This window comes from Euprymna scolopes, chromosome 15, assembly GCF_053919585.1.
Source record: "Euprymna scolopes isolate OS-2025 chromosome 15, ASM5391958v1, whole genome shotgun sequence".
Classification (NCBI taxonomy): domain Eukaryota; kingdom Metazoa; phylum Mollusca; class Cephalopoda; order Sepiida; family Sepiolidae; genus Euprymna; species Euprymna scolopes.
This window is the reverse complement of record NC_136496.1, coordinates 32,052,608-32,076,322: the sequence shown is the minus strand read 5'-3', so window position 1 is coordinate 32,076,322 and position 23,715 is coordinate 32,052,608. Positions and strand designations below refer to the sequence as shown.

Sequence of the window (23,715 nt, the reverse complement as noted above, 5' to 3'; positions counted from 1 at the left end):
ACGTAGTAAAAATTTAATTGCACGTGTCCAAATGGAAAATAATTTCTTGTCCGTAGTAAAAATTTAATTGCACGTGTCAAAATGGAAAATAATTTCTTGTCCGTAGTAAAAATTTAATTGCACGTGTCCAAATGGAAAATAATTTCTTGTACGTAGTAAAAATTTAATTGCACGTGTTTAAATGGTAAATAATGTATTGTACGTAGTAAAAATTTAATTGCACGTGTCCAAATAGAAAATAATTTCTTGTCCGTAGTAAAAATTTAATTGCACGTGTTCAAATGGAAAATAATTTCTAGTCCATAGTAAAAATTTAATTGCACGTGTCCAAATAGAAAATAATTTCTTGTCCGTAGTAAAAATTTAATTGCACGTGTTTAAATGGAAAATAATTTCTTGTACGTAGTAAAAATTTAATTGCACGTGTCCAAATGGAAAATAACTTCTTGTCCGTAGTAAAAATTTAATTGCACGTGTCCAAATGGAAAATAATTTCTTGTCCGTAGTAAAAATTTAATTGCACGTGTTCAAATGGAAAATAATTTCTTGTCCGTAGTAAAAATTTAATTGCACGTGTTCAAATGGAAAATAATTTCTTGTACGTAGTAAAAATTTAAATGCACGTGTCCAAATGGAAAATAATTTCTTGTCCGTAGTAAAAATTTAATTGCACGTGTTAAATGGAAAATAGTTTCTTGTCCATAGTAAAAATTTAATTGCACGTGTTCAAATGGAAAATAATTTCTTGTACGTAGTAAAAATTTAATTGCACATGTCCAAATGGAAAATAATTTCTTGTCCGTAGTAAAAATTTAATTGCACGTGTTCAAATGGAAAATAATTTCTTGTCCGTAGTAAAAATTTAATTGCACGTGTCCAAATAGAAAATAATTTCTTGTCCGTAGTAAAAATTTAATTGCACGTGTTTAAATGGAAAATAATGTATTGTACGTAGTAAAAATTTAATTGCACATGTCCATATGGAAAATAATTTCTTGTCCGTAGTAAAAATTTAATTGCACGTGTCCAAATGGAAAATAATTTCTTGTCCGTAGTAAAAATTTAATTGCACGTGTTCAAATGGAAAATAATTTCTTGTCCGTAGTAAAAATTTAATTGCACGTGTTCAAACGGAAAATAATTTCTTGTCCGTAGTAAAAATTTAATTGCACGTGTTCAAACGGAAAATAATTTCTTGTCCGTAGTAAAAATTTAATTGCACGTGTCCAAATGGAAAATAATTTCTTGTCCGTAGTAAAAATTTAATTGCACGTGTTTGAATGGAAAATAATTTCTTATACGTAGTAAACATTTAATTGCACGTGTCCAAATGGAAAATAATTTCTTGTCCGTAGTAAAAATTTAATTGCACGTGTTCAAATGGAAAATAATTTCTTGTCCGTAGTAAAAATTTAATTGCACGTGTTCAAATGGAAAATAATTTCTTGTCCGTAGTAAAAAAAAAAAAAAGATGCATTCAGTTTTGGCGATATTCGTAATTTAATTTTGCAATGCGATATAACGGAAGGATTTCCGGTTGTATCTTTAGACTTTAATCTCTGACATCAGCAGGTTACGTAACTTTAGTACAGAGTTCCATCTATAGCGTCGGCCGGCCCATTACTAATTTGTCTGTATATTGTTTTTCACGATACAACAGAAATCTACTTATAATGCTTTATTGATATGTAGAACTACATCAAGTACTGTATTGATACATACACTACGTTAACCGCTGTATTGATATAGAGATAGTAAAAATACTATTGCATTGACATATCTAGCTGCTTCAACTCTTGCATTGATAGGTCCACCTGCTTAAATTACTGAATTAGACATGATGATGAAGGCAATTTAATGTTTCTGTATCTGATGCACTACCGCGTCTGCTATGGCTATACATACGAAGCTGGCCGGGTGGTTTGGAGACCTAGGTTCGTCCAGTTACAAGGATTCTTTTCTCGGTGTAGCAGACAAAGTCCGACGGAAAGGCAAGCCAATACGGTCGATACTTATCGGATGAATTTCTGAAAAAATCATATCTAAGAACACTGCCAGACATATAAATTAGCTTTGTGTGAAACTTGCAAAGATAGGCTCAGCTGTTTTGGAATTTATGAGGAAAGAACTCTCTCTCACACACACACACATTTAAAGTGACTTATAAAAGAGTGGCTACATATATATATATATATATATATATATATATATATAGAGAGAGAGAGAGAGAGAGAGAGAGAGAGAGATAGAAAGAGAGAGAGTTTAAACAAATTAATCGATAACGTTATTTATACTCATTCGCAGAATTCAAGCTCAACAAAGATTAGGCGTACGATCGTTTCTAAGATGATTCAGAGTTTTTTTTTATTCTAATATGCAACTTTTTAAAAAAAATCAAGTAAAAATTTTTTTACATTTTCCATCTAATTTAAAACAATGTATCTAATCATGAAAAAAACATATGTACGTAAATTTATAATAATACTATTAATATTAACTAGCAGGATCTGTGAAAATTCCACAGAATAGATGAAATATATTTAATAAAAAAATATACTTATAAGTCGTTATTTTAGACTTATAAGTCGTTATTTTTCTGGATATTACAAAAAACATAGTTTTTGAACAGAAAAACTAGTAACACGCAACAAATATGAGTTTATTAACATTTCTATGAAAAGAGTGGTATTCTATTTGAAGCACATGTCCTTCTTTTTGCCCTATTTCTTTTGAATCTTCCCTTTTATGTAACGTTTTGATTACTTTTTTTTCGGCGAAGGACCACTACACATTGAAATTACTATGAATTCTTTTCTCACATCTTTTCAACAATGATTACATATTTTTATTTTAATGATATTCGAAAACAAGGCAACAGCAAAGGGTGGAGTCATTCTCATATACAGATTCTAGTCCGGGGTTGCGAGATTTGGCCTGTTTAAAGCCAAATTTCGTGAATTAAAAAAAAAAACAGTTTGGCCTACAAAAATTTTATTTGGCCTTTTTTAAAAAGTAGTATGACCTACAAAAACTTTTATTCGGCCTTTTTCAAAAGGTAGTTTGGCCTTCAAAAATTTTATTTGGCCTTTTTTCAAAAAGTAATTTGGCCTACAAAAAATTTATTTGGCCTTTTTTCAAAAAGTAATTTGGCCTACAAAAATTTTATTTGGCCTTTTTTCAAAAAGTAATTTGGCCTACAAAAAATTTATTTGGCCTTTTTTCAAAAAGTAGTTTACCTTACAAAAAATTTATTTGGCCTTTTTCAAAAGTAAAGTACAGACTTGTTAAGGAAGAAACAATCAGAATATTATATGGATAATAATAACAATAAAATAAATATATAAGAAAAGAAATAAATATCCATGACAAATAACACCCTACCTGAGAATTTTACTTTCAACCTCCTTGGCTTAAAATTTTCGGGCAATATGAACTGGTACAAATACATAGAGGACATTGCAAATGTTGCTGCAAAAAAGGTGGGTTCCCTCTATCGAGCTAGAAGACTGCTAACACCTGAGAGTATCCTGTACCTCTACAAGGCCACCCTTCTCCCATACATGGAGTATTGTTGTCACATATGGGCTGGTGCATCTAGAACTAGTCTCTCCCTCTTGGAAAGAGTCCAAAAAAAAGAGTTGTCAATCTAATCGGTCCCACTTTATCAACTAAGCTCCAGTTTCTAACCCAAAGCCACAATGTTGTGTCTCTGTGCCTGTTTTACAAATATTTTAATGTGGATGTGTTCTGATGAACTTGTTTCACTTGTACCCCCTCGACGTACATATCCCCGAAAAACCCGCTTAGCAATAAGATCTCGCCCATTTAACTATTGAGGTCCCTAAATACCAGAAAGCTTTCTATTTTAATAGTTTCTTCCCTCGAACAGCTAGACTTGGAATTCCCTTCCTGCTACCTGAGTCCCTGTACTGATATGCAGAAGTTTAAATGTAGCGTAAACCAACATCTGGTTAATCTTTCCTAGACCTGATCCCAAATAGTAACCTCTTACGTCCAAGTGGCGATGTTCTTTGTTAGAGGTGAACGTAAGTAAAAAAATAAATAAATAGCAGAACAGTTTTTTTCTATAATACACTGCTCTGTAGTCCTGCAAACGCACTTTGTGAATATACCACTGTGTTTATTTATTATCGTTTGGGGGGGGGGGTATTCACAAGAATATTCAATTGCTTCAACCACTGCATTGACATATTCAATCGCTTTAGCTGCTGTATTCATGCAGTCTATTATTGTATTTGCTGTATTGGTACCTCCAACTGCTTCAGCCACTGATTATTGGTAGGATCCTATTGATCCCAATAATATATTTCGTATTGAATACGTGAAACAGTTGGCAGCTGTCGCGAACCGTTCCATGGACGATCCTTTTAACTGAAAACATCCTGCATAAAATTAACTTTTCCTCAGTCTTTTATCAGAATTTATCCTTTTTCCAAAATCCGCGGCTTTGATTTACTACCCAGTGCATCAACAGCTGCCTTCAATGCGCGTGGCTTTTCTTTCCGTCTGCGTGTTCGTTCGAATGGAAATAAAATCCCGTCTGTCGTTTACAGCATCCATGGATCCATAAAATTACCTCTTTACTTTTAGAGGCGTCCACGCATCTCTCTTACGAGGCTTGGTTGGTCTGTCACGCTTTTACATTTAAAATAGCATTTTCCACACAAAACGTATAGGTTGAATGGACACATCCGTAATAAGATGCGTCCAAGTATCCCTTTACTTTGTCCGTCCGTCAGTTATTTATGATTAGTTTTTAAGTTGCATTTTCATTTCTTATATAAAGCCAACTGTCAGTGAGTTTTTATGTGTGTGTATGTCCAGCTAAAACTTCAAAAATACATAACAAACACCTACAAAGTAGACATTGGATTTACTTTCGCCAGCCTCCTAACTCTCGCTTCCATTATTTAGTCCTTTAGTCCTCACATTCACTGGTTGATGTTTCTAATAAAAAGGGGGAAAAACTGTTGCTTTATGGATTAAAAGCTAACTATAAGACGTGTATCTATGGATAGTTTTTTTTTTGTCCTAAAAGTAGTATTTTTTAACTCCTTATGTCAAGTGGTTCCATAGCTTGTTCTATTTTTATGGCAAAATGGTATTTTATTAATCAGCATAAAAATGATATCTCAAATCTAATCCCTTTGGTGGTCAATTGGTCATAAGTAAATATACTTTTTACACTTATAAAGACGATCACTTTTAGGGTTCTGGTTACCAATTTTTTCACTTTCCTTAATTGTAATGTCTATTTCTGCGCTATTAGAACTTATTATAGTTTTCGCTAAATTAGCAGATCTGGAGAATACGAATTTTATCACAAGTTATTGTCGAAACTCGACTGAACACATGGAAATAAATAACTATAACACAAAAATGAAATAAAACAGATATTGGATTATCTATTCCTATTGGATCGGAGTTATTAGTGCCTAATCTAATACTTTTCGCATTTTTATATCTAGGATTTAGTGATAGGACGATTCCATTATTTTTCCCCGATTCCGACACAATTCCCGATTCTGTTTAAAATATTCGATTCCTCAATGATCATGACGATGGTGATGATGGGTACAATTAAATGATCATTGAGGAATCATGCCGTATTTAACGCTCCTTCAATTTGAACTTCGCACAAAACACTGCAACTCATGACTCTTTGCTCTACGTATCATATGTGTTAGATTTGTTTTTATTTGTTCATGTTTTAAAGAGAAGGAAAACTCCTATTCCAAACCCGGGTAGGTTGAGTTCATCAGCTCTGAAAGGCAGTCTAATCTAAGGGAAACGACCCTGAAAGAAAATTCGGACTGCAGCTCTGTAGACAGTTATTTTGACAAAAATCTGGCAAGTTTCTAGCAACTCCTGCACTTAGAATAATCTCGAGTCGTCCTGAGTATGTCTTGCCATTGGATACAGATTGTTTTTCAAGCAAGGAAGTGTGGACAATGCTGTGAAAGTTCTCTACAGTTTAAACTAATTCACGCGCAAGTCGTGATATTGCAGAAGTTGTGGGTCAATTACAAAACAAGACCTGTGGCGATGGGAGAGTGGCGACGTAACAGATGTGGATACACTGGCGACTACAGCAAACAAACCTGTATACAGGCGGCTCAGGCTATATGGTCATCTTCCTTCTTACCAAAGCAGCAGAGGAATCTGGCAGACGCTTGAGTAACTAAGCAGCCTCTTTAGAAATGCACTGCTTACCTCCATAGGATGAGAAAAGAGCTAAAAAAATGCCCTGAAGATTACTTGCTTCATCACACCAGGGCAAGTTTACCACAACATTCACTGAGCCTGAATTCAGAAAATTCGAAAAACAAAACAACAAGCGATTACTTTACTCACCATAAGTACATGGAATATACATACTCTTATTGACAACCCAAAAGCAAACAGACCCGAAAGCCTAGCAGTCCTGTCCGAAACTTGCATAGCTGAGTGAAGGTCAACTCACTGAGAAAAAAGGCGGCTATACCTTTTTCTGGAGCAGACATAATACTGAATAACGTAGAGAGGCAAGAGTTGGATTTGCAATCCAAACAAAATACATCAGAAAACTGACTTCCCTACCTAAATGGACCAATGATCATTTAATGACAATGCGCTTACCGGTTGGGATTAGGAGTCATGTGACACTAATCAGCACATATGCTTCAATAATGACCAATCCGGATGAGGTGAAGGATAGGTTCTATCAAGAACTTGAAAACATCCTGACAACAGTTCCTAAAGGAGATAAGTTATTCATTCTTGGTGACTTTAATGCCAGACTTGGTGCAGACTACCAAACCTTGGAAGGAACTATTGGTAGAAATGGAGTCGGCAAGTGTAATAGTAATGGATTGCTGCTGTTAAAGACCGACATCGCCCATGATTTCCTAATCACTAATACTGTGTTTCGGCAATTTAATAGGAATAAAACCACCTGTATACCCCTAATATCCAAGCACTGGCATCTCATTGACTTTGTAATCACCAGAAAGATAAACAGACAGGTGTTCTGATTACCAATGCCATATGTGGTACAGAGTGCAGGGCGGACCACAGACTTGTTATCTCCAAGCTAAGACCCGGCATTGCAGCCAATCAGCCAACTGCATTAACGTCTCCAAACTAAAAGTGGAAGCAAATGCAATTCTACTTGTGAATAATCTGTATGTAGGACTAACTGAACTACAGTTTGGTCATTCTAATATTGAAGACGACTGGACAACCTTCAAGGAAGCTGTACAAAAGTCATCACTGGAAGTGCTTGGATCATTCCAGAAGAAAGATCAAGATAGTTTGAGAAAAAAGATGCAGAGATGCAGGAACTACTCTAAAAAAACGTACATGTGTTACAACGCACTTTAGCAGCATCCAAGATCTGCCTTAATAAAGTAAACATTTTCAAACATTCGCAGTACAAACAAAACTACGTAAAATACAAGAAAACTAGCTTAATGATAAATCTATGGAAATACAGAAATATGCAGATATGCATGACTAAAAGAGATTCTATGATGCCATAAAAAGAATATATGCACTACAAGCTATCGGCATTTCTACTCTGCTAAATGTTACTGAGATAAAACTGATAACAAAGCGAGTTAATATTTTAGACAGATGGGCAGAGCAGTTCAACTCTGTAATGAACAGGTCTTCTTTAATCAGTGATGAGGCAATCACACAATTTTTTTTCTTTTTTTTTTACATTTTCACCCCAAACAAGGCACATTGCCACTTTGGTGTAGGGGGCTACTATCAGGGGCAGCAACTACTGGGGCACTATGTTGGGATTTGGGCAGCAAGATGTCGGTTCACGTTACACTTGAACTTCTGCATGTAAGCACAGTTAGGGAAGCAGGGACCTGGAATGGAATTCCAGAGTCTAGCGGTTCTGGGGAAGAAACTACTGGAGTATAAAGATCTTTTACATCTAGGGATCTCTACTGTGTGGGGTGGGATTTAGCTGCCTTTCGGGTTTGTCGAGGGTGTCTACGTCGTGAGGGCACAAGTGTCTGCAGTTCGTCAGAGCATTCACCATTAAAATACTTGTAGAACAGGCAGAAGGATGCAACGTTTCGTCAATGGGACAGAGGCTGAAGCTTAGATGCCATTTCAGGGCCTATTAGATTGGCGACTCCCTTTTGAACCTTGTCTAGGAGCGAGAGACTAGCAGCAGATGCACCAGCCCAAATGTGACAACAATACTTCATACATGGGCGAATGGTAGCCTTATAGAGGTACAGGATACTTTCAGGTGCCAGTAGTTTTCTAGCACGGTAGCGAGAGCCTACCTTTTTCGCAGCGGCCCTGGCAATGTTTTCAACAACTTCCACAAATCGAAACAAACCAAGCCCTTACTGAGTTGTCCACCACCCAAGAAGTTGAGAAAGCTGTAAAACAGCTTTCTTGTGGCATAGCTCCAGGCTCTGTCAAGGGTTGTACTGCAGAATAGCCAAGGTTACTGCTGCCTTTGGACGTCTTAGAACCACTGTATGGGAGCATAGAAGAATTCAGCTGCAGACCAACCACCAAGTATACTGAGCTGTGATTTTTACCATCCTCATGTATGCTTGTGAAACTTGGACTCTATACGCCAGAAATGCAAAGAAACTGAACAATTTCGATATGACCTCCATAGATTGTTAGAAATCAAAACACAGATGTTCTAGCCCAGTCAAACCTTCCGTCAGTACACACCATATTACAGTAGTGCCAGGTACATTGGGTAGGTCATATATGCCGCATGCCTGATTCAAGGCTCCCAAAACAGCTCATTTACGGTGAACTGTCCAAATGCAAAAAGACCCATGGGAGGACAGCGGAAACAGTTCAAGAACAATTTGAAGGTCTCCCTCAAACTTCTTGTTTGATCAATGGAGGCCTTGGAAGAGGTTTGATGTTCCTTGCAGTCTCATTCAACACATTGCGATTTAAAAACAGAAGATTCACTTCCCTACAGATTTTCCAAATATCACGATCTGAAAGGTTTCTCCTGGTGCCCTTATTTTTCTGGATTTGGTGTTCGGCTGTTCAAGAATGAGGCCAAGGTTCTTGGATCCCTTTCCAGCTCCATGGCTAAATCTTTGATGGACAATCCTTCTGCGAGTCCAGTAACTATCCATTGCTTTTCGATAATTTTTTGTTCGCCTGAATTTTTGGCATTTTAAAAAATCTCCAATAAAGCGATGGACAGTATAATTTCTTTGATAATAAATAAAATCCCATAACTTCGTAAATATGGCATGAATTTGAATAAACTTTTGGGAAATAACAGCAGCCATTTCATGGTACAATTTTCATTTTATTATGACGTATATCTAGTGAAATATTGATATTTTACTAATCTGTAATAAAGCGATTGACAGAGTTTATATATATATATATATATATATATATATATATATATATATATATATATATATAAATTATATAAACTGTGTCACTCGTTTTGTTGCAAATTAGTAAAATAACAGTATTTCACTAGATATACATAACAATAAAATGAAAATGTGTAGGTATTTAATTATTATAGTAAAAAATAATTATGACAGCCCCTTTAAGAAACTCGTTTCTTATCGTTGAGCACTTTTAGTTGAATTAAGTCGGTCAATTTAGCTCTTATGCATAGATCATCGTATAACGATTAGGTCACTGTCTGACTGGCGTACAGAACATTTAAAATTAAAAATGTTTAAATTCAACGTTATTTCATGCGGTTAATGGTAGCCGATTGGATACGATTTTTGCTAATCGAGTCAGATGTGGCACGTGTTGCCAAGTTCGAATCTGTCGACTGGTGTTAATTGTGACACCCTGCACTGAAGATTCCCGAAAGGATGAAACACTAGTGTCTGTAGGCATTTAATTATTATAGTAAAAAAATAATTATATATATATATATATATATATATATATATACTAGCAGTTCCACCTGGCTTTTCTCGGGCCCTATGTATTGTTCATAACTTTATGTGCATGTGCATATATTAAAAAGTGCGAATATGTACGGTAATGCCTGTCTATATAATAGGTTTCCTTAGCAACTATAGGGAAAAGTTGGCATAGACCGCAGACGTCAAATTTTTTAAAATTTTTACCCCAATTTTGACCCCTTAACATTTCTTCTTTTGCGCTCAAATCAAATTATAAAGTTAGATCAATGTCCTAGTAGTCTATATCTAAAATTTCAAGTGTTTAGCCACAAAATTGACGAAGTAGTTTGGTAGAGTTCTCAAAGGTCAAATAGTTGAACTTTGACCTCTTAACAGCCAAATTTCTGGCCGAAATTCCCAAATTTCAATACTCCGTATATCAAATCGCGAGTCTGCAGACCGAAAATTGACAGTTATTTGGTAGAGAATGGCACACACACACACACACACACACACACACATTTTCACTTTTATAGATATATAGATAGATAAACAAATATGTTCGATATGTACAAATTCATATTTGTCTAGATTCATTTAAAACCAATCTCTGAACATTTTAGCATGACAATGTAAGGCTGTTACACCCATTGTTAACTGTGACAGAAATTGATCCTGTTCACTGGAGAAGTCGCACGATCAATTTGTCACAAAGTCATTTGCGAAATCCTCTCTTTTCATAACCTTTGGTATAGGAGATGATGTTTAGTGTGTCGATCCGGAGGACGGGGGATAGGAAAGGCGACGGTGAGAATTCGTGGGTCGATCCGACTGCGTGCAGAGGTCGATGGTGGGAATCCTTTCTCTGAAACGATTTCTGCTTCTACGTGCCCTTGCAGGAACGGAAACGATAAAGATAAACCGATAAGTCCTTTCTCAATTAAACAAACTCTGACAACTCAACGCCCCAAGTGACAACGTTAGGGTTGGGATTGACAAAGAATCGGAAATAGATACACAAACAGGTAGATCGATATACAAAGAGATATGAACATATATGTGTGTGTGTGTGTGTGTGTGTGTGTGTGTATATATATATGTGTGTGTGTGTATATGTGTGTGTATATATGTGTGTATATATATGTGTGTTTGTGTGTATATATATATTAATTTTCTTCCTTTTAGATTGTAACACTGTGTATGGAGCAGCCTAATCAACTGCCAACATTGCCCTGCTTTTTATTGAAACCAACCGAGAGCTCTTTTTAGTATCCTCGTTGTTGCTTTAAGTGCAATTTTTTGGATTTCTTTTGCATTGGTCCACCAGGAATATTAGTTAGGTGTGTCTGAGTGCGCATATATGTGTGTATATGTATGTGTGTGTATATATGCATTTGTATATATACGAGGGGTGTGCAATAAGTAATGCCCCTGACCCACTTGTCGGATCTAGCTGAAATTTTGCATGTGCAATCATTTATATCTCTAGGGGTTACGTGGCAAATTACAGCTCTGAACTAATTGTAGTTTCTGTTTGTGTTTGAACTGAGTCAGATGTGAAATGGAGCCTGTTGAATGTCGAGCAGTGATCCGGTTTTTGTATTTGAAAGGATGCATACTACAGGAGACTTTTGATGAAATGAAAGAAACTTATGGTGATAATGCCCCATTATATGATGTTATAAAACGCTGGCATCGTGAATTCAAACATGGCTGGAAGTCTGTGGAAACAGTTCCCAGACCTGGTCGCCCCCCCCTCCTTCTGCCATTGATGAGACATCTGTCCATCAAGTTGAGGCTGCCATTTTGGAAGATCGGCGCATTACTATTCGCCAAATAGCCCAAGAAGTCAGGATTAGTACAGGGTATGTGGAAACTATCATTCATGACCGTTTGCATATGCGTAAGGTGTCTACCAGATGGATTCCCAGGTTGCTCACACCATTCCAGAAGCTAGAACGCGTCAAGTGCTCGAGGATAAATTTGGAGATGTGCCAAGAAGATGAGTCAACGTTTTTCAAAAGACTGATTACACAGGATGAAACCTGGGTTAATCACTATAATCCAGAGATCAAAGCCCAGTCAATGCAGTGGAAGCATTTGGAATCACAAACTCCAAAGAAGGCAAGGGTGCAGCCCTCCGCTGGCAAGGTCATGCTAACAATCTTCTGGGACCAGGACGGAGTAGTGATGACAGATTTCCTTGCAAAGGGTACCACAATTACAGGAGCCTATTATGCTTCACTTTTGAGGAAATTAAGGGAAGCTATCAAAATCAAGAGGCGGGGCAAGATCAGCAATGGTACCCTCCTCCTGCAGGACAACGCTCCGGTCCATAACTTGCATGTCGCCAGATCAGAAGCACGGGTGTGTGTTTATGAAATCTTCCCCATCCTCCCTACTCTCCTGACCTTGAACCCTCTGACTTTCATCTCTTCCCAGCCATGAAGTTGTTTTTGAAAGGAAAGCGTTTCCCAGGTGATGCAGCCTTGATTTCTGAAGTCACGTCATGATTGGAGGACCAACCTGGGGTGTTCTAAAAAAACGGTCTCCAGAGCTGCATCAAACGATGGGAGAAATGCATAACTCTGGAAGGTTCCTATGTAGAGAAAGACTAATAACTGTGCCAAGTTTCGTTGCTCTACTGCTATGGTAAGTGGATCAGGGGCATTGCTTATTGTACGTCCTCGTATGTGTGTGTGCATATATATATATATATATATATATATATATATATATGTGTGTGTGTGTGTGTGTGTGTGTGTGTGTGTGTGTGTGTGTGTGTGTGTGTGTGTGTATACGTTTTATTTTTTATTACCGTATCTTTCTCTTAAGTTACATAATTGTTTCGGCTACACGGCCGTTTTTTTTGCCGTCTGTAGCGTCCTCAGACTTCTACAGAAAAACTTTTAACAGAAAGATACGGTAATAAAAAATAAAACGCATATTTGCTCTACAACAGTATTGAGCACTTTCTTCAGTTTTTATTAATTACCACCTCCACTATATATATATATATATATATATATATATATATATATATATATATACTGGAAGATATACCCGGTGTTACCCGGTATTAAACGTAACGTTAAATTCCTTTTAAAAAATGAAGTAAAAAAAGGAAAGAAACTAAGACAGTTTCATGTGAGTATTATGTTTCTTCTAAACAGCTCACTTCTTCTAAGTAAAAAAAAAAATTACTCGAGCTGAGACTGAAACCAAACCTTAAAGACAGTGAGTTAAGTGCGATAACCATTAGACCAGCTTGCAACGATCTTTAAAAACTGTTTTCAACCCTCATGAAACAATTGACAAACAGATAAAAATCCGATGACCACGCCCCACGTACCAAATTTTCAATTTTTTTTTTCCATGTGAAAATCGATTAAAGTGTTTTGCTTATGTCTTAAAATCTTATATACTAAATTCCAAGTCTGTTGATCAGAATTATTTTTGAGTATATGGGTTGAGAAGTGTCCTCACACACATTCTCACACGCAAATATATATATATATATATATATATACAAGTGTGTGTGTGCACATATTAAATCTCCGAGACAGTGTGCCATGTGTCTGATGATCACTGAAATAACATTAGAACTATTGTGTATTCATAAAAGCAGATTGATTCAGCGATTGCAGGAAATTTGCCTACTGGCAAAATAATTTTCTACTGGCAAAATAATGGCCTACTGGCAAAATAATTTTCTACTGGCAAAATAATGGCCTACTGGCAAAATAATTTTCTACTGGCAAAATAATTTTCTAAAGAAGAACTAAAATTCAAACGAAATGAAAGAAGCCCCCAGACGTACCCCTCCACCGTACTGTATACCGATACTCTATGGCTGACTGGGATAGCTTCCGTACATTCATATCTGATTTACCTCTGCACTCCATGTTTAAAAAGGATGTGTCCTCTATAGTATCAGATCTGACCGAATGGTTAATTGTAGGCATAGACCAATTCATACCATCTAAAAAATTTCAACAAAAACCTAACAGCCAGCCATGGTTCTCCCCAGAATGTGCTGCTGCTATCGCGCACAGAAATCACTTTTTCCATAGCTACCAACGTAATAGATGCACTGAAACTAAAACTGCTTTCAGGTCTGCCAGCAACCACTGTAAAAGAGTAATCAAAAATGCAAGAGAGCTATATGCCCAATCTGTTAAATCCAAGGTAGCTGATCAGCGACTTGGTTCCCACCAGTTTTGGCAATTAACAAATAAAATCCTGAACAGAAGTGTGCGTTCTATACCAACCATTATCAATGGACCAGAGGTCATCTCGTCAGCGTCAGACAAGGCCAAACTATTTGCAAAGAACTTTGCAGCTAATTCTACTCAATGCGACGAAGGCCATCAACTCTCCATATTTCCTCCTATAACACAGAACAAGCTAGGTAACATACAAATATCCGTGCAGGAGGTTGCCAAACTAATAAAGAACCTAGATTCCAGTAAAGCAACTGGCCCTGATGGCATCCCAATTATAGTGTTAAAAAAGCTTCAACCAGAACTTGCTCCCATACTTACGAAACTATTTAAGCGCTGCCTTAAGGAGAAGTGCTTTCCGACTCCCTGGAAGACCTCTTCAGTTTGCCCTATATTTAAGAATTCAGGTGATAAGTCATCTCCCTCTCAATACAGACCTATAAGTCTTCTGTGTGTTATGAGTAAGTTGCTGGAATCCATATTAAATAGAGAAATAGTCAACCACCTCAGCAGGAATAACCTTCTTAGTGACACTCAATATGGTTTCCGCTCTGCAAGATCTACTGCAGATGTGCTGACGGTTATATCCCACAGGATAAGTGAATCTCGTGACAAAGGCTTCCTTTCTAGGGCAATTGCTCTTGACATATCAAAGGCCTTTGACAAGGTATGGCATAAGGGTCTACTTCACAAGATTTCCAGCTACGGTATAACGGGAAATGTTTTCTCAATCATTAAATCATTTCTCTCCGATAGGCTCATAAGAGTAGTGGTCGATGGACAAAAATCGGAGGCCTGCAATATAAATGCTGGAGTCCCCTAGGGGTCAATCCTGGGCCCAACTCTCTTCCTGATCTACATCAATGACCTCCCTAAACACATACTTAAATCATTCGTTGACATCTATGCTGATGACACAACCATCTACGGCAACACATCAAAGGCTGTAAATGACAAAGTTCTCTCTGATTCTCTCTCCTCTGATCTTGAGCGCGTGGTTCAGTGGGGGAAGATGCGGCTGGTTACCTTTAATGCATCCAAAACCAAACTCCTATCCTTACATCATCAACGCTCTGATCCCCAGCTGACATCAATTGTGATGGATGGCTCTCGTCTGGGTGAGGCTCCGTGTTTTGACAAGCTTCTGGGTTTGACCTTTACTCCTGATCTGAAATGGAACACGTACATCAAGTCTGTTGCCAAGGTCGCTGGAAAGATGGTGGGATCCTTCTACCGCTCGAGAAGATATCTCACTACTGATGCAATTCTCTATCTATATAAAAGCCAAGTACGTCCAAGGATGGAATACTGTTGCCATATCTGGGCAGGAGCTGCTAAAAACAGCCTATCCTGCCTTGACAGAGTACAAAATAGACTTCGTGGCTTAGTGGGGGATGCCCTTTTCTCTACTCTGCAACCTCTCTCCCACAGAAGAGACGTTGCGAGCCTGTCCTTGTTTTATCGTTATTTCCATGGCAGATGCTCGTCTGAACTCCAATCTCTGGTCCCCCCTCGCCAATCTTTCACGAAAAACACCCGTCTAGCTGAATCCACTGTGAAAAATTTCCCCCACTCTATATCTGTGCCTAAATCAAAACGGGGATTCCATGAACAAAGCTTCTTTCTTAGAACTGCACGCCTGTGGAACTCTGTTCCGTCTGCCTGCTTCCCTCCGGACTACAACTTGGTGTCTTCAAGTCCAATGTTAACAAATTCCTAATGAACCGCCCCCTTAAGTAAACACTTCAGCAAATATCCTCACTAACTTAATGTACTTGCAATAACCCTTATCCCTGAGTGGCTTCCGGGCCTTGATAAGTGGTGATCACTGTGTAAAAAAAAAAAAAATACATTTTTTTAAGTTAAAATATCTTCCATAACTAATATATATATATATATATATATATATATATATATATATATATATATATATATATATATATATATATGTAATGTTTTAGTTTTGGGGTTTAAGGAACTTGTGGGGGAGGGTCTGGGAGGTTCATTTCTGGTGTGGCTGAGGGCATAGGGATACATGGAGAGGAAGGGGAATATGTGGGGGTGGAAGAGGGGATTACTTTAAGATTCGAGTCTTAATGTTAAATTTTTTTGCGTCTCGTTGGTGCGATGATTTCTTGGTAAGTATGTCTTGACCTGTTGGGTGTTCGCTTATGTTTGGAGGCGGGGGGGATTCGGTTTATTTTTTTTTTTTTAGTATTTTTGTTGTTAATTGTTTGGAGAGGGTTAGCTACTGGCCCGGGCACGGGTACACACATGCGCACGTACACACATATATACTTAAAAGAAACGGTCACATGTACACATACATCCCCGGCCTGGCGTGCAAATATATGCACATATGTGCGTCCGCATGCATAGACACCCGCGTTGCTCCCGCTTACGTTAAATTTTCTTTAAGGTGCTAAAATTGGGTACGTGTGCGCAGGCATGGATGCGCTCATACACAGATACATACACACATCGACGCCCCTTCCCCCAAGGAAGCGATTATACGGGCCCATATGCGCATATTGATTCAGGCATATATATATATATATATGTGTGTGTGTGTGTGTGTGTGTGTGTGTGTGTGTGTGTGTGTGTATATATATATATATATATATGTTCGTTCGTCGCATGTGTGTGCATGCGTGTGGGTGTAGAGATAAAAAAAAAAAAATCAGTCTACGATCATGATTTTCTTTTATTTTTTTCTATTGGTTTTATTTTTTTTTAATTATTAGATTGCTTCACTTACATACGAATGCCTGTATGTTTTTTTTTTATAAGTGGTAGATATATATATGTGATGAGTTACATTCTAATTAACAAAAATTAGAATCAGTCAACAATCCTGGTTTCTATTTTTTTTTTTTTATTTCAAAAAATATTTCACTAATAGACGAAAGGCTAATATTTTTTATAAATGCCTGACATGTGATTTCTTTTGTTGATTGGAGTGATTGTCCAATGTGCCTTTAAAAAAACAAAGTAAAGAACAACGTTATAAAAAATTACTTAAATGTGATATCCATCGTAAAGACCCCGCCCCCTCAAATAATATATCCGATAAATTTAATGATTGGTGTTTGTAGCCATCTTTAATTCATTTCTATATATGGTCTGAGGGCCAAAATATATATAATTTGTAATAATTTCGTTATATTATAAGTATGATTTAAAAAATATATATAATTTTTATGTAATCTCCCCCCCCTCTCTCTCTCTCTCTCTCTCTCTCTCTCTCTCTCTATCTATCTATCTATCTATCTATCTCTATCTATCTATCTATCTATCTTTATATATATGATAAGAATAATGGAAATAGTACTCCGACGAAATAGAGAAATAAAACGGAACAAACCGAGTTATGTGTTCAGCAACGTTTCGTCTTTACTTTCATCCAGAGAAAGTTTTGAAGTAAAGACGAAACGTTGATGAACACATAACTCAGTTTGTTATATATATATATATATATATATATATATATATATATATATATATATATATATATATATATAATTTTATTCTCAAATCAAAAGATTTCTATTATTCTATGTAAGACAAAGATTACTTCGGACCATTACCTTGTGATGTGGATCACTCAAAATACAGTTTCGATCATTTTACAACACTGCTATCAAAGACATTCACTTCGGATTTTACTATGCAAAATTTTATTATACCATATTTTTTCAAACTGAAACATAATTATCAAAGTATACTTACGCAGATAGATATGAAAAGTCTTTATTAAAGTGTGTGCCTATTCTATGGAGGACAGGTGCGAACGCAGACCCCATAATTTTATTATACCATCCCTATTTAAGTTAAAACATATTTATCAAAGTATTATTATGTACATCTATATAAAAAAAACACTTGTAAACTTTTTTTTAATTTTTTAATTTTTTATTTCCATTCTTTGTGGACCAGGCGCGTACGCAGACCCCACAATTTTAATGAATCATCATTATGCCAGATCAAACATACCCATTCCTGTGTCTCAATACATCTTCTATCATTATATGTGATCAGTTTTCTATAATAGTCAACCATATAGGAGCCTATTCATGACCAGACACACACAGACGTTCAGCTTTATATTATAGATATATATAATATTTTTCAATAGATATTATTAAATTTTTATACCTACAGACACTAGGGTTTAATGCAATAGTCAGTGCAAGAAGCAGTAATTACTGCTTGTCGGGGGATTCTAATCCAATCAATATAGCAACGTTTCCTCGTTCTTATAGTACTACTCTCATCTTCGTAGCTCTTCAAGGTTTAAATTTTTTAGTTATATAATAGAAGGTCTTATTTTTAGAAGGATTATCGTGATTTTTACCTTATATTTGTTTGGTTTGCTTTGCTTGTTTTTTGTTTTTTGTTGTTTTTTTTTTTCTAGCGAGAAGACTGTATGCTTGAGATCCATGGATTAACGAAATTTTTTTCGTATTGCTAGTTTAAACATTTGATGAACGAAAATATATGCAAATTTAATATTATCATTTTACTTTGCCTAGTATATATATATATATATATATATATATATATATATATATATACTATTTTATAGGTACATAATTTTATTAAAGATATGTGCAATTATTAATTGTTGATTATCTTAACAGTTTCAACATATAATATTAAAGAAGAAAAAGTGAGAAAACGAACAGAAAATAAATTGCAGATCTAAAATAGTTTTGTCCTTAACTCTAATTCAAGATTAAAAAAAACACAAATTAGACAAAACGGAGGTAAATAAAGGGCGGGGTAGAAAAAAACTATTAAGACGTCGTTTGGCCAAAATCAACGTTGGCAACGAGGTGGGGGGGCAACATCGTTTAAAAACGTGGTCAAAAGACCATAAATTGCGAAAGTAGACAAAAAATAGTTTGAGTAAAAGAGAAAAAAGAAACAATCTCAGCAAACACCAATAAGTTTAAATTTATGGCTATGTTCCTTTTGATTATACAAAGACGGTTGGCGCAAATTAATAGACACCAGAGCAGATCTGGCACTGCAATAAATATTCACCAATGGCTAACTTATGAGCCTGTACATGCCCGGGTATTGGCTATTTTTTGCGCCTACTTACATATATACATATATATATATGTATATATATATGTATATATATACATATATATGCATATATATATGCATATATATACATGTATATATATGCATATATATATGCATATATATATACATATATATATATGCATATATATATATATATATATATATATATATATATATATATATATATATATATATATAAATTTATGAATGCTCATCTTAACTGGGTAATGAAAATATTTTTCAGGTTCATTCTATAAATAATAAAATCATAACAATTTTTCGCTCTACAAAAAAAAACGGTATTATAGTTTTGCAAAAGCTGATGCCACATATATACATTCAATATGGTTCCATTACAATCTCTGACGTCCGTTTTGCGATAATTACCAGGTGATTTCATATGTTATCACAAATTGTTATATAATTTGTTTGAAGAGTCACTTTCGTAAACGTTATATTCACAGTTGGTAGCACGATAATTGCTCCCTCATTAACTCTGGCTCTTCCTCTCCTCAACGCGACTAAGAACATTTATACATTTTTCACATTGTAGTGGAACTGAAAATTTTCTTAAAAATAGAATGAACAAAAGAAACACAGAATGGCTTTACCTCAGAATTCGGAACTGACCTGAAGTCAGACATTTATAATGTCTGTCACGAAATTTCCCAGTCGAGTCAGGTGAATTTATTGAGTAATCTTAACAATATTAAAATAGAAATTATTTATTATCGATCAATCTGTATATCTATCTATATATCTATCTATCTATCTATTTATCTATCTATTCAATGATATTCTTAAAATAGTTTATATCGGGAGTTATTTATTGTTTATAGCATAAAGTGTAGCAATGGTTTTTAGCTGAGGATGTTTCCATTAATTACCTAGATTAAACAAACTAACTAACCTTAGGCAGGCAGACGTGGAAAGGTGACATGTTAGTGAGACGTGTGCTTTTTGAATTATTACCTAACGGGACTGAGATTAAGAGGTCGGGAAGTTTAGTCAGTAGAGGAGTTGAGTTTAGTCACGGGAGTGAACAGATGTACTTCAAGCCAGGAGGCGAAGCTGTGTAGAACAAGCATGTAGACCCGAAATGCAGACGCTTTGTGAAGACCATTTGAGACAACTGAAATTAATTTATATTTTAAAAATATAAAATGTTGTTCTGTGGTTTCACAAAAGAAGAAGGAACAGAGATCTCAGTTGGTTATGGTGTTGGTCATTTCATGTTTTATCACGGAGATCAGCAGTGAAAACAGAACTCTTGAAGAAAGAAAGGTTTGAAACATTATTCTTCTTATAAAAAAAATGATGCCCTATGTAATATGAACTGAAAAAAAAATACCCGTGTGATAACTCTCGGATACAACATGACAGTTTGTACGTCGATGGCATATCCCCTGGCTAAACAAATAATACATACAATCTATACGTTGATAACGGATGGTGTTATACGAACAATATCTCTAACGCTCACTATGTTATATAACAGTTTTGGTGCCAACCCATCCTACTTTATAACATATGACAGTTTTGTGTACGAATCCAAATCTATAAATACAACAGGAATTGGGTAGTGTAGTTTCTTTTCTTGACTTTGTAGTCGGGCAATACTATGATGCGAAGTGGAGAAGAGATTATTAATTTGCGACCTACATTTTTTCCAAACAGCGCTGTCCGTATTTACTTCTGCGAATTCATTTGACAGTATTTTTCGAACGGTTAAAATTAAAAAGTAAACAAGATGACGTCAGCCAACAAACAAAACAAATCCGCTTTTTTTTCTTTCCTGCTGAATAACTCTTCCACCATTTTGTAAACGATCAACGCCCAATGGCACAGAAATAAACATCTGATGATTTATTCGGTGGTAATGTACTTACTGATATGCGCTATTTTTTTAATCGTATTTCCAAGTTTAATTAAAGTTTTATGATATGATTTTTTTTTCATTCAGCTGTAAGTTTAAAGTACAGAATGAATACAAAACACTCTCCCCATGTTAAGAATGGCTTTTTAAATAATAAGGATATTATTTCAGCGCGGATCAATAAGTGCACTAGTACCATTTATTCTTGCGTATACTTGCATACTATACGTAGCATTTGTTTACACGCGTAAATAGACAGTGGAACAAGAAGACAAATCTAACATTCAGTTCCGTTACTATTTATCTACGTGGGCTCAGACGAACATGAATATACTGCTTTTTCTATTTTGGTACGCATCCGGTTATAAAACGTCACGAAAGTCATTTTGTGGCGATTATTACCTTATGCAAAACTCGGCTTCGGCGACCTACTCAGACAATGATTCGGTCTGGACATATTGACACTAAATAAAAAATACTTTAGGATTTTCCCAGTTAATTTTAACAGCATACGTTGCTTATAGGCTTTTTGGGTTGCAACGACAGAATACTTTTCCCTTTCAACATACCACGCTTCACCGTATTAGAAACGGATTTCTACACGACACGCACTCTGCATTAGTATATAATAACATGCTTAACTTAAGAATCTTTACTACGGAAATTCCATTCAGTTTGGCAGTTTAAAGGCTTAAAATTCAATTCAAACTAAAAAAAAAAAATAAACACAGGTTTTGGCGATTTCTTTGCGCTTTAAGATTCATTTTTATATTATTATTATTATTATTATTATTATTATTATTATTATTATTATTATTATTATTATTTATTTATTTATTTATTTATTGCATTTAGGATCAGTGCCGGACTTTCCCACATAACATGCGGAACAGAAAGTGAATTTGAAGCCTTCAAACTATTGAGTCACAAGTGTTTTCTTTCTGAAATAAAAAAAAATCTTAATTTACATATTAAGTTAAAAATACGTTTATAAGCTTAATTTCAACGCAATACTATGAAAAATAAATAAACATTTATTTGTTTAAAATTAATATTTCGGAGATAGACTACGATGCATTTTGAGGGTGTTGGCAATGGTTCTGTTGTCTAGATCGGTAGAGAGCATAAGTTGTATAGCGGCGCATCTCCGATCTCGCTTGTTGAACATTGTGCCACTTTAAGACATAGTAGAAGGTTCCTAAAGCTCTTGGGTACACAACTGGCAAACTAGTAGATGGTCGGCAACAAATAAAGAAAACCGGTTTTCATAACGCGGGAATGGAATCATGTCGTCTTTTCTAAGGCGACAATTTTATCGTTTCATGCTGTATAGAAATTTAGTTAAATATTTCGTCGGATATTTCCAAAACCGTTGTATGTTTTAAGAATATTTATGACCTTTCCTGATCACCAGCAACCAGATGTGAACCCTCAACGATCCCTACATGGGGATCTTCTTGTCACATAAAAGTCAATTCCTCGGCCACGGACCTCAAGGTGACCTGTGTTTGTTCTTCGCGGGGAATTCTTCGCAAGATCTCTTAGCGCAGTAGCATTCATTGATCGATTTGGTCAGAGTCGATTTCCCCTTCGGGTTGATATGCCACTGTCACGCTGGAAGTGAATAGATTTTCATGCACGCAAAAGAAAGACAGACTCAGATATATCTATTCTACTTGGTTAATTCAAGTTAAATATACAAAATATTATATAAACTTATATACAATTGTTCAGTTGTTGATTTTTGACAAAACTCTATTGAGCCTCAATTAAATTTAATTAGTCTCAGTTTTGCGATGATGGGGTCGGGAAGAGATAGGTGGCGACGACTCTTCGATTAGGATTAGATTCGCTCAAAACTCAGCTCCAACTATTGATTTTGGCGCTGGGATTCGCTTATGTACGGAGGTATCAGGGTAGGTTCGTTTGCTCCCCAGACCAATCGCCAGTAAGTACGTCATCTCCGGAGAATTACCGATTCCCTGCATGCACCTGCGAATCTGCAAACGCTCTCAGTTGTATTACTCACAATCTGAATAGGTTAACCACGTGACCCCTCATCTTGCATTGGGCTCAGAGGCTAGACATCCCTGAGTTGGGGCCCGCTGGCATCGGAAACGAAATTATATTTCGTTATGTTTCTCGAAATTACATGAAATTGTCATTTTTACCAAACAATCAGTTTTATATGTCGGATTTATAAAAAAAATAATAAAATTTGTTACTTAACTCTTCCTTTCAGCACATTCTGCCGCCGTTGCCCGGGCATACAATAATACTTAACAGATAACACAAACATAGCTGCCCGGCATTCGCCAGATTTTCAGAAGTCTCAACCTCCTCCAAATGGGGAGCCCTACCGCTCCTTGGGACGGTCACGTCACATATTGCTGAACTCATCTAATTTTATCTTACAATGTTCTATGTTATTGTTTTAATTAATCACACAATGTACGGCATACTTCGCTTATTTACTTGCTTCCCACGAGGGCACAGTTTGATACAACGTCATTTTTAGCATAGCAAATCCATCTCCTCAAAGAGAAGTGCTCTGGATTGGAAGGAAGGTTTAAGTTTTCTTAGATTAAAACAAATAAAAAATATCTGTTTGTTTTTTACATCGTAAATATGT

The 23,715-nt window shown here is 35.9% G+C and overlaps 1 protein-coding gene across 1 annotated transcript; it reads left to right on the top strand.

Moving 5' to 3' along the window:
• The first annotated feature begins 6,689 nt into the window (after window positions 1-6,689).
• On the top strand, window positions 6,690-7,034 carry LOC145293671 (protein CFDP2-like). The gene has a single exon (XM_080140045.1). It carries the CDS (start codon window positions 6,690-6,692, stop codon window positions 7,032-7,034), a length of 345 nt encoding a protein of 114 aa, XP_079996171.1.
• Window positions 7,035-23,715: the final 16,681 nt, after the last annotated feature.